At 33.6% G+C, this 16,726-nt stretch overlaps 1 protein-coding gene across 1 annotated transcript in view; it reads right to left on the minus strand.

Annotated features, from left to right (window-relative positions):
- CNTN5 (contactin 5) overlaps positions 1–16,726 on the minus strand; it is a 416,285-nt gene that overhangs the window by 278,285 nt on the left and 121,274 nt on the right. Inside the window, exons 4-6 of the mRNA XM_060018068.1 lie at positions 9,241–9,422; positions 4,188–4,324; positions 1,925–2,054 (exon numbers count right to left, since the gene is read on the minus strand). Of these exons, the coding sequence (XP_059874051.1) occupies positions 1,925–2,054; positions 4,188–4,324; positions 9,241–9,422 (449 nt within the window). The remainder of the gene's footprint in view (positions 1–1,924; positions 2,055–4,187; positions 4,325–9,240; positions 9,423–16,726) is intronic.

Genomic DNA, 16,726 nt, shown 5'->3' on the forward strand with positions numbered 1-16,726 from the left:
ATTTATTATTATTTAGTAGCTATCTTATTGGCTTTTCTTTCCATCAGCAGGTGATAGTTCCGTACAATTGTGAGGCCCAGAGACAAAGGCTGTTTCAAAGAATGAGATGCTTTAATTACGATTATCAACTTTAATTGTGAAAGACTAATGAGCACTTTGGACAAAAGGTGAAGGGGCTGGACACAGAAGTCTATTTTGGGCTTCCTTTGGAAAAATGGAGGTTATCTGTATAGAAGGCAATCCTGTGTAGCCCATTTCCTATCTGTGAGTCTCAATGCATATTTTATTTTAATAGTATACAAAATTAAATGTAGTTTTAAAAGAAATATATTTTTAAGAAATTGAATTATTTAAATTTCAATTAAAATTTTATTTCATTGTTTGCAATTATTCATCTAGGCCTGATCATTTTAAGACAGTTTTGATTAAACTTCCCAGGAAATTCCAGTAGGTAGCTGTGGTTGAGAATGCTGGACTAAAACAACACGTGACAGAGAGACAAAAACAAATTAAAAAAAAAGTCACCTTTGAATCTTAAAGAGAAACTGGAAATATGTATACAGGTTTACTGTATCTGAGACATTTATTTATACCAATATGACAATTTTATGAATATTTCATAAGTTTTTTATGTCCATCACATATTGGTATAATGCATGGCACACAACATTAAAAGACACAACACACACAAAAAAGGTACCAATTGAGATGGATTAAAAAATTGAAAGAAAAGTTAAGGAATTTAAAGGAAGATTGCAGGTGATATTTTTGGTTGCCTGCTGGGAATGTACCTTATTAAACATAATTTTGAAAATATGTCTGGTGAATGAGAAAGGGACACATTTGAGAGTGTTTCTGGATAAAACATTAACTAGGTGAAAGCTGAATCAGCTTTTTAATTCAGAAATGTTGGAGTATGAGCTGACAGGAAAGTACATTAATATTTGATTGGTTAGTATGTACGACATTGAAACGTGGACTCCTATATCTATTTTGGATGGATTTGTGATAATGTGAAGAAATTTCAAATGTAAACATTCATTATTCAATTTGATTTATGGTTTTTGATTTATCACACAGCTGTTATGTGAATGGTGCATTTTCAGATTCCAGAGATCTTGGGTGTTTCTGTTAATGTTGTACTTTCAGTCAGTGGAAAGTACAAAGCACACTTAGGCTCCTGCCACATTTGGGAGATGGTGCATTAAGACCATCTAAGTCTCCCTCTTTGTATTATAATCATCCCAGAACAAAAGCTTAGAAAATCATGCGAGTGGGAAAAAGTAAAATCCATTCCAGAAACTGAACCATGCTCAATCTGGGTAGCTTATTCCCCTGGACTGAATTTTTCTTGTAGTAAAGAGTGAAGTAGTGCTTGTGTTGTGGTTATATTCTCAAGAGTGTAACACTAGGAGCTTGCTGGCCTGGCCTCAGAAAGGCTTTCATCAACCTGGAAGGGTAGCAATGGTTGATGACACTTCAAGAGAGGGTGATTTACTTAGGAGTCCCACCTTGCAGGAGCCACACCCCTACTGGTAGGTAGGAGCTGCTTGGGAGAATATTAAGCGCTGCTGTGTTGAAAACCTACATTCTGATTCCCTACCCTTAAAGCATTCTTCCTTGAAAGTTAACATACTTTTCTTATATGATTTTTTTTAATGCCATAGAAAAGACATATTGTATAAACCTGTTAGGGTTAAAACTAAAATTAGAGAAAATCTTATAGAAAGTTACGGGATAAACTGTACACCATGTATACTTGTCTCCTCAAGCTTAAAAAATACATATCAGCAAGACATAGTATTTCTTTTCAAACCATAAAATAGGTTTTTACGATCACATCATAAACCTTCAGTATAGTAAGAATTAGAGCATGAAAAGAAGCAACATTTTTTTCCTCTTTATTTACTTAGAAATTGCATACCTAGGATCTTCAGCTCAGCACTCCCATAAATGGCTCCATATTTATTTTCAGCCAAACACTGATACATTCCAGCATCTGATTGATTCACATTGTGGATCATCAATACTCCATTAACCATCTCAACCCTACTCTGTAATGGAATAAAAAAAAAATAGATATAGCAAGTGAACAAATCATAGAGATTTTACAGTTACTCTCTCCTAGATCAAGACAGAAAAGCCTCTGATTAATGCAATTGAACATTATTTGACAACTTAGGAACACAAATCTTCTGTTCGTTATTCTAATATAACATCTTATGTAAAATACAACTATTTCTCAGTCAGAAACCTAATTATTACTATATTTTCCTGTAGTTATGAGTTTTACTTTTAGTTATGTTTTTAAAATAAGCTGCTTTTGTTTGGTATACTAGTTAAGCTTATGAAATACAATCAGCTGATACTGCTTTTATTTGAATTCATTTTACAAAGGAGAAGCAGGAGTTCAAATGGTAGAAGGATCGAGACTGTATATACATGGGATCAAGGTTAAATACAGACCAGGTCATCACAAGAATCTCTTTACTACATTAATCCGGTCAGAAATTTGCCTTTTCTCTCACTTCCCAACACAGTAACACAAATCAAAAAACTGCCTTGCAACTGGATTCTGTATAGAACTATTGGTCAGAAAATGTAAACTGGTCAGATGAAACAATACAGGAAACAGAGGATTGAGCATGAGCAAACTGAGGTAAACTGAGGCCAAGAACACATTTGACAAGCAAATTTTAAATTTAAAATGCTGTTAAACAACCAGGTGTCTTATCTACTTAATGTCAAACAAATCATTCTTTTAATTTTAGTGAGCAGTGCTTTGATTACCTATCAACGAAGATGCCAAGAAATTTGACATCATTTTAAAAATTAACCCATTCACTTAACAGACTATTATCTGCCAGTGGAATTCACTTTACTTGGATGTGACAGTTGAAAATATAACTAGCACAGATCCCATCTCAAGGTTTACCTGATATCCCAGAGAATTAGAGAGAGACAGGCAATGAACCAGTATCTCAGGATTCCCACTCCCTCCCCCTCAGTTTTCCTTAACAGCTCTATTGTTCTTTTTATTTGTGTCTGTTTTTTTGTGTAACTGTGTTCTGTTTTGGACTAACTGGTTTTAGAATAAGGGAATATCGGAGCTCAATGGGACTGTGGGGGTGATCTGATCCAATCTCTTCATTTTACAAAAGAGCAAACCAAAGCCCAAAGAGGCAAATGTCAGACGAGATCCTTTGGTAATGACAGGACCTGGGCAGAAGCTGTGTTTGGAATTTCAAACTTTCTCTCTCTTTTGTCCATAAATAGTGAACTATTCCCTTTTTGTCCTCCTTCCTGGAAAGGCCACGACAAGGGAAAGAGCTGAAATTATAACAATTATTCTTATTTTAAATAGTAACCGATTTATTCTCAAATTCAGTAGATATTAAGTTGTTTTGAGGACACGGGAAGGGGGAAGGGTAAGCTGGGATGAAGTGAGAGAGTGGCATGGACATATATACACTACCAAATGTAAAATAGATAGCTAGTGGGAAGCAGCTGCATAGCACAGGGAGATCAACTCGGTGCTTTGTGACCACCTAGAGGGGTGGGATAGGGAGGGTGGGAGGGAGACACAAGGAAGAGATATGGGGATATATGTAAATGTATAGCTGATTCACTTTGTTATACAGCAGAAACTAACACACCATTGTAAAGCAATTATACTCCAATAAAGATGTTAAAAAATAAAAAGTAAAATAAAAGAATGCAATAGATTTACTAAAAATAAACTTTTCAATATGTAGCAGGATGTTGTGAAGAACGTGCCCAGGACACAGAAGACTAGGATTCTCTTTCAGTCTCACCTCTTACTAGATATATGATCTTGGGCAAGTCACTTTACTTCTTGGAGATAACTCCATCATCTGCAAAGTGACAGCAATAAACTAGATGATGTCTAAAAGTCTGCTGGAAATGGCAATACATCTATGATAATCATTGATATTTTTGAAAGAATTTATAGGATAGAATAATGTTTAAAGAAGTGATATATTACTCAAAAAAGTAATAAGGCAATTAAAATTAAAAGAAAATCTTGTTTATATATGTTATTTTTCTCATTCCAAACATAAGGGATACGTAAGAAATGGCTTTCAATAAGACTAAAGGAAGATAGCTTATCCTTTGTGAAATCCATCTAAAATTACACTGGAACATGCTAAGGTTACCAACAGTACCTGAAGCAAGAGGGGTACTCCATTCTTCAGCCAACGGTATGTGGGTCTGGGTTTTCCAGTAGCCTTACATTCCCATCGGAGAGGGCTCCCGCTGTCTAACTGAATATCATTCAGTTTTGCTACCCAGTGTGGGTATGCTGTAAGAGTTTAGGCATTAAATAAGGGTGATTTCATTTCTCAAATACTTCACCAAGCTCAAAATTCATATGGAATATTCACAAATTCTTATGCATTAACTATTGGTGTTTGGAAGAAACACAGCATTACATTACACACAGCACTCTATTTCCTGTGTAAAAAAATATAGCAATGATAATGTTCTGATAATCTAAGTGAAGCAAATCTTGTTGTTTTACCCACTTTGCAGTAAGTGGCTAGACTCTCCCCATGGAGAGCACTAGAACTTGTTTAGTAAAGAAGGCTTAGAGGTATCACTTCTTCCAAATACTAAAGCAGCTTTAGCATGGATTGAAGTACTAAAACATGTCAGTTTATTGAATAACTGCTCTGCTTTTTCTTTTCTGATAGAACCTGAATAGCTTTGGGAAAATAATTTGTAAATTCAAATTTCATTTGCTATAAAATTGTTCTATATTTACTAGCATTCTAGTGCATTATAAATATGTATGTAAATATATAAGCTTTCAAAATTACAACAGAGAAAAATTTCTTTATCAGAAAGATGACAATGCAATTGTATGAAATCTGTAAGATATGGTTAAAGTGTCTTTCCTCTATTGTCAAATATTTTTTTAAGTTTGTACCTCTTAATCTCCCTCATCTATTTCTTTCATTCCTCCACCCCTCTTCCCTCTGGCAACCACCTGTTTGTTCTCTGTACCTATGACTCTGCTTCTGTTTTATGTCTGTTCATTTATTTTGTTTTTTGGATTCCACATATAAGTGAAATCATATGCTACTTGTCTTTCTATGTTGTATTTCCCTTAGCATAATACCCTCTAGGTCTACCCTTGTTGTTGCAGTTGGCAAGATTTCATTCTTTTTTTTTAGGCTATTAGTCCATCTTTTCTATATATATATATATATATATATATATATATATATATATATATATATATATAAAATCTCACATCATTTTTATCCATTAATCTATAAATGAGTATTTAGATTGCTTCCATACCTTGGCTATTATAAATAATGCTGCAATAAACATAGGGGTGCATATTTATTTTCAAATTATTGTTTACATTTCTTTGAATAAATATCCAGGAGTGGAATTGTTGAATCATATGGTAGTTTTATTTTTTAATTTTTTGAGGAATCTCCATACCGTTTTCCGCAGTGGCTACACCAATTTATATTCCCACCAACAGTGCATGAGGGTTCCCTTTTCTTCACATCTTTACCAACAATTATTTGTTGTTTTTTGATAATAGCCACTCTGACAGGTGTGAGGTGATGCTCATTGTTGGTTTGATTTGCATTTCCCCGATGACTAGAGATGTTGAACATCTTTTCATGTGCCTGTTGGCTATATGCATATCTTCTTTGAAAAAGTGTCTATTCAGGTCCTCTGCCCATTTTTTAACTGGGTTGTTTGTTTTTTTGATGTTGAATTGTATGAGTTCTTTGTACATTTTGGTTTATAACTCCTTATCAGATGTATCATTTGCAAATATCCTACTCAGTTGGCAACCTTTTTGATAGTTTCCTTTACTGTGCAAAGGCTTTTTAGTTTGATTTAGTTCTTTTTTTTTTTTTTTTTTTTGCGGTACACGGGCCTCTCACTGTTGTGGCCTCTCCTGTTGCAGAGCACAGGCTCCGGACACACATGCTCAGCGGCCTTGACCATATACATGTGGGTTCACTTCTGGGCTCTCTATTCTGTTCCATTGATCTAGGTGTGTGTTTTTGTGCCAGTACTGTAGTGTTTTGATTACTGGAGCTTTGTAGTATAGTTTGAAATCAAGGATTGTGATACTGCCAGCTTGGTTCTTCTTTCTCAAGATTGCTTTTGCTGTTTGGGGTCTTTTGTGTTTTTATACAAATTTTAGAATTATTCGTTCTAGTTCTGTAAAAAATGCCTTTGATATTTTGATAGGGGTTGCATTGAATCTGTAGATTGCCTTGGGTAGTATGGTCATTTTAACAATATTAATTCTTTCAAACTTTGAGCATGTTATACTTTTCCATTTGTTTGTGTTATGTTCAATTTCTTTCATCAGTGTCTTATAATGTTCCACGTATAGGTCTTTTAAATCCTTAGTTAGATTTATTCCTAGGTATTTGACTCTTTTTGATGTGATGGTAAATGGGATTGTTTTCATAATTTTTCTTTCTGAGAGTTTGCAGTTAGTTTTTACTTAGAAATGCAACAGATTTCTATATATTAATTTTGTATCTTGCAATTTTATTGAATTCATTGATGAGCTGTAATAGTTTTGGAGTGGTGTCTTTAGGATTTTATCTATAAAGTATCCTGTCTTTTGCAAAGTTTTATTTCTTTTCCAATTTGGATTTCTTTTTCTTGTCTGATTGCTGTGGCTAGGACTTCCAACACTATTTTGAATAAAAATGGCAAGAGTAGGCATCATTGTCCTGTTCCCGATCTGATAGAAAATACTTTTAGCTTTCCACATTGAGTATGGTGTTAGCTGTGGGATTGTCATATACAGCCTTTATCATGTTGAGGTATGTTCCCTCTATACCCACTTTGTTGAGTTTTCATCATAAATGAATGTTGAATTTTGTCAAAAGCTTTTTCTATTGAGATGATCATTTGAGTTTTATTGTTTAATTTGTTAAGGTGGTATATCATATTGATTGATTTGTGGATGTTGAACCATCCTTGCATCCCTGGGGTAAGTCCCAGTGGATCAGAGTGTATGATCCTTTTAATGTATTGTTGAATTCAATTTGCTAATTTTTTGTTGATGATATGTACACCTATGTTCATCAATGATATTAGCTTAAAATTTTGTGTATGTGTGTGATATCTTTGTCTGGTTTTGGTATCAGGGTGATATTGGCCTTGAAGAATGAATTCAGAAGAATTTCTTTCTCTGCAAATTTTTGGAATAGTTTGAGAAAGATAGATGTTAACTCTTCTTTAAATTTTTGATAGATTTCACATGTGAGGCCATCTGGTACTGGACTTTTGTTTTCTGGAAGCTTTCTTTTCTTTTTTATTTTTTAAATTGTTGATTCAATTTCATTACTGGAAATTTGTCTGTTCGTATTTTCTATTTCTTCCTGATTCATTCTTAGGAGATTGGACATTTCCAGAAATTTATCTGTTTCTTCTACATTGTCCATTTTATTGGAATATAACTGTTTGTAGTAATCTCTTATGATCCTTTGTATTACTGTGGTGTTGGCTGTAACTTCTCTTTCATTTCTGATTTAATTTATATGGGATCCCTTTTTTCTTGATGAGTCTAGCTAAAGGTTTATCAACTTTGTTTATCTTTTCAAAATACCAGCTCTTAGTTTCATTGATTTTTAAAAATTGTTTTCTAGCCTCTATTTAATTTATTTCTGCCTCATTTGCTGTCTGGCCCTACCTAATACAGTGGCTGCTGGCCTGCTGGAGTGAGTGCCTGGGTCCCAGCATGGCTGGCTTCATGGCCTGGTGACACAAGGCTGGCACTGACCACTGGTTGGTAGCTGGTTATGTGGCCCTGGGGGGTCCTCGGACTGGGGCCAGCCTGCTGATGGTAGAGGCTGGGTCCTGACCCAGCTGGCTGCCAGACCACTGGTGGGTGGGATATCCCTTAAAGTACAAATTCTCTGGAATGCTTTCCTGAATCATCTCAGTAGAATGCAGTGGACCCTGTGCTCCCATAGTCCTTTGCACATGCTTTCATCACAGCAGATAGCATGCTCTGCCTTATGTGGGGCTTGCTTTTCATCTGATCTAGTGGACCAAGAGCTCCTTCAGATCTCTATTACTAGCATGTAGTGCAGTAATAGCCACTAAATAAACATTAGTTGAATTAATGAGTGAATGAACAAAATGTGCATGGCATAGTCAAGTTGGTTGGGGTGCTCAATTTCTAAAGGAGTTGTTACAAATAAGAAAAGGAAAACTGGTTGAATTCAGATATTAATATTTCAAAATACTTTTTAAAGTCCCTGTGAAGAACATTCAGTTTTTTAGAAGAACTGACCTTGAGATACAGTGACAGTTATAGCTGCTGGCTGATTCAGTTGAATATGAAATTTGTTTAATTTCATATTGGAAACATCTGTATTTGCTTGTATCAGTGCTCTGCATTATAGTTTTCCTCTGTTTTTTAGTGCCCTCATCTGAGAAATACGAGTATTATCACTTACCCTTTGTGTACAATGTACATTATAAAAGCAAATATGAAAAGTAGTAAATATGAAAAGTACAATTTGTGATTCATAGAAGTAAAGATGATATTGTACATATTTTTGAAGTAGATTTTCCCAATTTTACACATGACTTGTTATCTCTGAAATTTTTGGACAATATAAACACTTGTAGGCTGTGAAGTTCATTTATTATACAGATGCATTAATTTAGAGTAGGGGCAGCAAATTTTGCCTGTAAAGGATGAGATAGCAAATATTTGAGGCTTTGCAAGTCAGCTGATCTCAGTCTCAATTACTTAATTCTGCCTTATCAGTGCAAAAGCTGACCTAGGCAATATGTAAACAAAGGGGTGAGGCTGTGTTCCAATAAATTTACAAGGAAAAAAGACAAGTAGGATTTGGTTCATGGGCATTAATTGTGACTTCTGATTCAGACCAAGGGCAGAATAAGTTAATAAAGGTTACAAGATTTGTAACTTAGACGATAGCTTTGGTGCTGGGAACGTATCTCATTTTTAAGGTTATCAATTCTTTATGTTGTACAAAGAACCTTATAATTCCCATTCATTTTTAATTTAAAGCAGTTCTGTGTATAGGGTAATTTTACCTGATGCTTTGCCATGTAAAAGAAACATGATTATAAATTATTACTCATGTTCTAATGTAGCTAACAAGCAATATTTAGTTCAAATTAGTTTGTATTTTCAGTTTGACTCTTGGGACTAGAGCATCCATTTTTGCTGAAAACACTTACTGTATACTTGTAATTGTCCACGAAAGGAAGTTTTTCCACGTGAGTTTTCAGCTCGGCATTCATATATGCCTGCATCGTCCAGCTGCACATTGGGTATTTCCAGTATTGCCTGAGATTTACGCAGACGTGCTTTACCAGGAATATAACCATTAACCTTCATCCATGTGATTGTTGGAACTGGGCTACAATAAGGAAGGAAAATACCATTAATACACTTTCCACTATTAAGAACATAGATTCTGTTATCTGGTAATTTAAGCACTTAATAGGCTGAGTGCGATAAAGTGTCATCACAATTAAGGACGGTGTGCTGGTTGATGTACTTCACTTTCCATGTGGATCGTCTGGTAAGTAGTTAGATTACACGGAGGATAGTTTCCTTTTCTTTCGTATTTCAGGAAAGCAATTCAGAGACTCTATTTTACATATATATATATTACATACATATATATATTCATATATATATTATACTTTATTTTTGTAACTTTGTAAATTTGTTTAAATGGCAAAAATAACTTGGATAAATTACAAAATAATATATGCTTATTATAAATGTTGAACAAAAGAGTCAGGAAAAGTGAATTAAGAACTTTTTTGGCTCCCACCCCTTCAAGTATCTCCTTTCTGCAAAAAGAAATACAGTTAGCAAGTAATTTCCCACCTTGTCGCAGTAATGCATATATAAACACATATGATGAGTTATTTTATTAATAAAATATCAAATCCAAGAGCAACTCCTGACTTATTCTGGCTAATAGCTGCATATTATTCCCTTGTATAGATGTATCAGAATTTAATCAACCATCCCCTATACTTAGACATTCAGCATAGTCCCAACCTTTTTCCTTTTTTTTTTTTTGCTACTAAGAAATAATATTTCTATAAACAACCTTGTACATATATCATATACCATTGCTTTTCAGTTTCTACAACATTCACAAAAGTGGAATTGATAGATCAAAGGGCGTGCACATTTTTAATTTTAATAAGTACTGCCAGATTGTTTCCCAATAATATAGTAGCAGTTTCCACACGTATAAGTAATATATGAGACTGTTTTCCCATATCTTTGCCACCGCATTATGTGATCAATCTGTTTAATTTTTGTCAGCATTGAAAGGTTAAAAGTGGCATTCTGTTAAAATTTCTCTGGACTCTAAGAAAGTTGAACATCTTTTCATAATTATATTGACTGTTTGAATCTGCTTTTCTGTGAATTGTTTGCTTATATTATTTTGCAATTATTTCTTTCACTTTTCTATTTGCCTGTTTGCATTGTTTAATTTCTTAGAGTTCTTTGTGTATTAGGGCTATTATGACTTTGTTTCTCAGAAAAATTCTTTCTCAGTGTATTGATAGTTTATTATGGTATCTGTGATACAAGTTTATAAATATTTTTGGGAGAAACAAACATATTTGTAGTTTCCTTCATAACTTCTGAATTTTTGTTTTCTTGTAAAATTATCTGTAAACCCAAGTTTATGTCCATATTTCCTTCAGCGTTTCTGGTAGCATTTTGTAAAAATTATTTTTTAGCAGTTGGATCTTTAATCCATCTGGACTATATTCATGTTTTTGATGTGAAATAGGAAGTACAACTAATTATTTTAGCACCCTTAAAACTCCTTTTCCGACAATTTTTGGAATGTTGCCTTTGTTATATAATTGGTTCTCACATGCTTAAATCTTTTTGGGCTTCACAGTTCTGTTCCACTGTTTTATTTATTACTATCTACATTTAATGTACTTTATGCTCTGGACACAGTCTGCTTTTTCAGTTCGATTTCTCACTACTTCCTTCCATATCTCCTGACCCAGAAACACAACTTTGTGTGTTCCCAGTCATATCTGTTAAAATGCTACTAATTCTTTGAGACCCATTCTAAATGCTTCCTCTTCAGTAAAGTCTTCCCTTATTTGTGCAGTGGGCTGGGATTTTTTTTCTTTTAAACATCAAAGTGCTTTGTGTATACTACTTGGATGTTTTGTAACATTTTACGATGGATTATAATCGCTAAATGTAGGATATTTTCCAATAATTTTCCTGATTGGAGCAATAGCAATATTCACTATTATAAACAATGTTATGATAAACACCCTGTTTATTTTTTAACACTTTTCTTAATTGTTTCTTAGGAATAAAATATAGACTTGAAATTGCTGTACTAGAGTTGACAATTTTTGCTTCAATATCCAGGAAAACTGAACCTTGCATTTTCAAATAACACTTACATTGGCCTGATATATCACTCTTTTAATGTGTACAAGAATGGATTTGATATATTTTTAAATTTAAGATTTTTGCATCTATATTCAAAGGTGAGATTGTCTGTACTCATTAGGTTTCTTGGTTTGCATGTGTGCATATTTGTTAGTGAGTTGGTGGTTGCTTTGTTTACAAGTTAGCATTGACAGATTTGGTATCATAGTGATGGGTGATAGCTTGGTAAACATGTCAGAACATTCCTATCTCTTATTCTGATAGCTTAAATAGTAGAGAAATTATATGTTCCTTAGAACACTGATAGGACTCACAAAAATTCACCTGAACCTGCCAACCATCAGCAGAGTTAGGTTTTTGAAAGTGTTTTCAATTTCTTCCATGTTTTCTTTAATTATTTGTATATAAATTTTTGCTTGTGTCAACTTTGGTGATTCATGTTTCCCTAGAAAATCAAGTATTTCATCCATAATTACAATGTTTTAGCAGTGAGTTATATAAATGTCAATTGTTTAAAGGTTTAAAAAAATTCTTTCATCATAAGTGGTCACATGTTTTAGTAGTAGTTAAGCCTATATTCTACATCCAGACTTCCCAGGATAAATACAGCTCTGCAACTACAAGTTATTTTTTTTTAAATAGATCTTTACTGGAGTATAATTGCTTCACAATACTGTGTTAGTTTCTGTTGCACAACAAAGTGAATCAGCCATATGCATACTCATGTCCCCATATCCCTTCCCTCTTGAGCCTCCCTCCCATCCTCCCTATCCCAACCCCTACGTCATGGCAAAGCACCGAGCTGATCTCCCTGTGCTATGCTGCTGCTTCCCAGTAGCTAACTATTTTACATTCGGTAGTGTTTATATGTTGATGCTACTCTCACTTCATCCCAGCTTCACCCTCCCACCCCATGTCATCAAGCCCATTCTCTATGTCTACCTCTTTATTCCTGGCCTGCAGCTAGGTTCATCAGTACCATTTTTTTTTTTTTGATTCCATATATGTGTGTTAGCATACAGTATTTGTTTTTCTCTTTCTGACTTACTTTACTCTGTATGACAGACTCTAGGTCCATCCACCTCACTACAAATTACTCAATTTCATTTCTTTTTACAGCTGAGTAATATTCCATTGTATATATGTGCCACATCTTCTTTATCCATTCATCTGTCAATGGACATTTAGGTTGGCTCCATGTCCTGGCTATTGTAAATAGTGTTGCAATGAACATTGTGGTGCATACCTCTTTTAGAATTATGGTTTTCTCAGGGTATATGCCAAGTAGTGGGATTTCTGGGTCATATGGTAGTTCTAGTTTTAGTTTTTTAAGGAACCTCCATACTGTTTTCCATCATGGTTGTATCAATTTACATTCCCACCAACAGTGTAGGAGGGTTCCCTTTTCACCATTCCCTTTCCAGCATTTATTATTTCTAGCTTTTTTGATAATGGCCATTCTGACCAGTGTGAGGTGATACCTCATTGTAGTTTGATTTGCATGTAACTACAAGTTTTTTTAATATCTAATTTCATTTCTTCAGTTACCCAAAATGTAAAATATGGTAGAAATAATAATACGTAGTTCAGAGGGTAATTATAAACATTTAATGATTTAAAGTACTACCTGGCACAGAGCAAGTAGGTGAAAAAAAAATGTTTGCAATAATATGGTGATAATATTTGTATCTTGTTTTTAAATTTGTATTTACAATTTTAATGGTTTGAGTATGTGCTTTCTCAATCTCCCCCTCCCCTTTTTAGCATTCTGTGTTGGTTAGGGTCACGATATACCAGGGAATACAATAAAATTCAAACACAAAGAATGTTATGTAACCTTAAGAAAGTTATCTAAGTTCTATGATCTGGTTTCCCCAACTGTAAAATGAGGGTATTTATTTGTTCTTTCAGAATGCAAATATCTTGAGGGCAGAGACATCATTTCTCTTGTTCAGCACTATGTCCACAGTGTCTCATAGAGTGCTGGGCACATAGTTGGTACTTAATAAATGTTTATGAAGTAAATGAATGAATAAGTTTCATAACATGACTTTGAGCATTAAGTGAGCTAGGTTCTTATAAACTGCTTAGCAAAATACATTGTAAGTAGTGAGTACCCAATAAATGTTACTGACAATGATCAGTTTTGTCAAATGTTTGTCTCTTTTACTGGTCTTTAAAAAAACATTTTGAATTTTTAAGTTTTTGGTGTGTGTTTTAGAGTTTCTATTTTTTATTTCCTTATTCTTGTCTCTTGATTAGCACATTTATTATTGTACTCTAATTTTTTTAGCTGGAGGTGTGATATAGTTATTTTTTATGGTTAATAATAAAAGTATGACTGCTTTTACCTCTGATACCAGAGGTAACCACATGCCATATATTTTGACATGTAGAGATTGTGACGTAGTTTCTGCTTTTTGGAACTTGTTAAATTAAGCTTTGTAGCTAAATACAGAATGAATTATTGTGAAAGTTATATGTCCTTTGGAAAAAGAAGGTATATTTTATTTTTGATAAATGTTTTAAAATTAGCTTTTAGATAGATTTGTTAATTGTTTAATTCAAATATTATTTATTGAACAATTTTCAATGAAGTTATTAGTACATGGAATTGAGTGGAAGCAAACAAGTCAGAAACCAATTAGATTTTGAGATGACTTCATTGCCAAAGAGACCAAGTGTCTCAGTTTAAAGCAGCAACAAATCTTTGAGCATTTGAGCCTTAAAACAAAATTTAAGCTTCCAAATGTAGATCAACAGGAATTTGAGTTACAAAATCTGTACAGCCCCCAAGGAGGGTATATTCCTCAATACACATTTCAACTGTGGCCATGAAATAAAACAAAAAAGTTGTCAGAGAGGGAAGTCAAGATACCCTGGAGGATAGACAAGGTAATTTCTTACAAAGAGTAATATCAGTGTCTAATTAAGAACTCTCTCATTCCTCCCACACACACAAGAGAGAAAAGCTTTACAATGAATGATCTTACAGGAGAATTTCATATTTGTGATAGAGCAGTGAGTAGTTTGGGGCTCCTGTTCATCTCTTTTCTGAGTGGAATATTTTTTTTCTGTGGATAATGAACTTATCTTTTAAGTACATATGTTACAGAATCAAGATGATCCATATCTAGACCTGATGGAGATCTGGAAATCTTGGACTTGACTGGATGCAGAGGCCAGATGAGATTTGGTTTGTCTCCCTTGGGAAAAGGAACGAGTGCATTCAATGTGTTGGAAGAACCAAAATATTCTTCAGAAGAATAGATTAACTAAGTGTTCAACAACCACATTTTCCTTTTTCTCTGGACACATAATTACGCCTCATTTTTCCAGCATCCCTTAGGTAAGGGCATGGGATTGAGTTCTGGTCAATAGAATACGGAAAGAACAATGTACCAAACGTGATCCAGGAACGAAATTTCCACATGATCCTCCATTTTCAGTTTTCCTGGGTCTGCTGGATAGATGTTAATGTCAATGATAACTCTTGCAGAAATAGGTATATATAAAATGCTTTTATGTCTTTGTTGTAGGGAGGAATTAACTTTTAAAGCAATATATAAAACATTGCTACCCATAAAAATATTTATACATTTGACTGCGTTAATATTAACAATTTCTTTTTATTAAAAGAACACAACTGTGGAGGAGTTACTTGCCACACAAATAACTGACAAAGCCTACAGATTAAATAAAGAACTCTTACAAATGTATAAGAAAACAACTCATAAAAATGAGAAAAAGACAAAAGAAAAAAACATAAATTATCAAGAAACATATGACAGCACATTGAATCTCATTAATAATCAGGGAAATGCAAATTTAGATTACAATGAAATTTTATTTCATGCCTAACAGATTTGCAAAATGTAGTACTTTGAAAAACCTGGTAATTGTAGACATGGATGTCAATCAATAAGAAGTCTTATACACATGGTAGGGTTTTATATTTGTACAACAACTTTGGAAAACTATTGGAATCATCTTACAAGTGAGAATAATTACATATTCTATGATCTGGAAGATCACTAATGAGATGGAATGGAATTACTAATTACAATCCCCAGAGAAACTCTTGCACACATCCACAAAGAATAATGTACACTATTTTTTATAGTGGCATTTAAAAATAAACCTTTTTATAAGATATAATTTACCAAAAATAAAATAAATCTATTTAAATGTACAGTTTGAAGAGTCTTGACAAACGTACATGCCTATTCAACCATCACCTTAATTAGGTTAACAGGATGTAGAATATTTCTTTCATCCCCAGAAGTTTCCTTATGCCCCTTCCCTATCACCCTCACCCTTGTCCCAGGTGATCAATTATCTGACTTCCATAATTTAAGATTACTTTGTCTTTTTTAGTCTGTAACGTAAATTGAATTATACAGTCTGTACCCTTTTTAGTCTGGCTTTTTCTCTCAACATAAGATTTGTGAGATTAATCTATGTTGTTGTGTGAATCAATAGGTCATTTCTTTTAATGGTTGAGTAGTATTTTAATACATGGATAAGCCACAATTTGTTTACCCAGTCTTGACTATTGGACATTTGGGTTGTTTTCAGTTTTAAGTGATTATGAATAAAAACGCTTTGTACAAGTTTTTGGTGGATACATTTTTATGTCTCTTGGGTAAGTAACTAGGAGTACAATTTCTATGTTATATGATAAGGTAAATGTTTAACTGTATAAAAAACTGCCAGACTATTTGCCATAATAACTATATAATTTTAAACTTCCACCAGAAATGTATAAAATTTCCAGCTGTTTTACATCCTTGAAAAATACTACGTATTGTCAATCTTTTAAATTTTATTCAATATGAATATCCACATGTTGCAGTACTATTTGCTCAAAATAGTACTCTTTCCCCATTGAATTACTTGGCATTTTTGTGACAAACTAATCTTATATGTGTGGGTCTCTTTATGGACTCTCTTCTGTTCCCTTAATCTGTAAACCTGTCTTATGCCAGTTCCTCACTTTCCTGATTACTATTGCTTTTAGAGAAAATCTTGAAATCAAGTGTGTTAAGACTTTTATGTTCATTCTTTTTTTTACCAAATTATTATGGCTATTCTATATTCTTTGAATTTTAATGTAAATTTTAAAAGTAGCTTGCTAATTTAAGTTTCCTGGGATTTTGACTGAATTATGTTGAATTCATATGTCAGTTTGGGAAGACTGACATCTGAACACTACTGAGTGTTGTAATCCATAAACATGGTATATCTCTTCAGTTATTTAGATAT

Source organism: Delphinus delphis, chromosome 8, assembly GCF_949987515.2.
Source record: "Delphinus delphis chromosome 8, mDelDel1.2, whole genome shotgun sequence".
Classification (NCBI taxonomy): domain Eukaryota; kingdom Metazoa; phylum Chordata; class Mammalia; order Artiodactyla; family Delphinidae; genus Delphinus; species Delphinus delphis.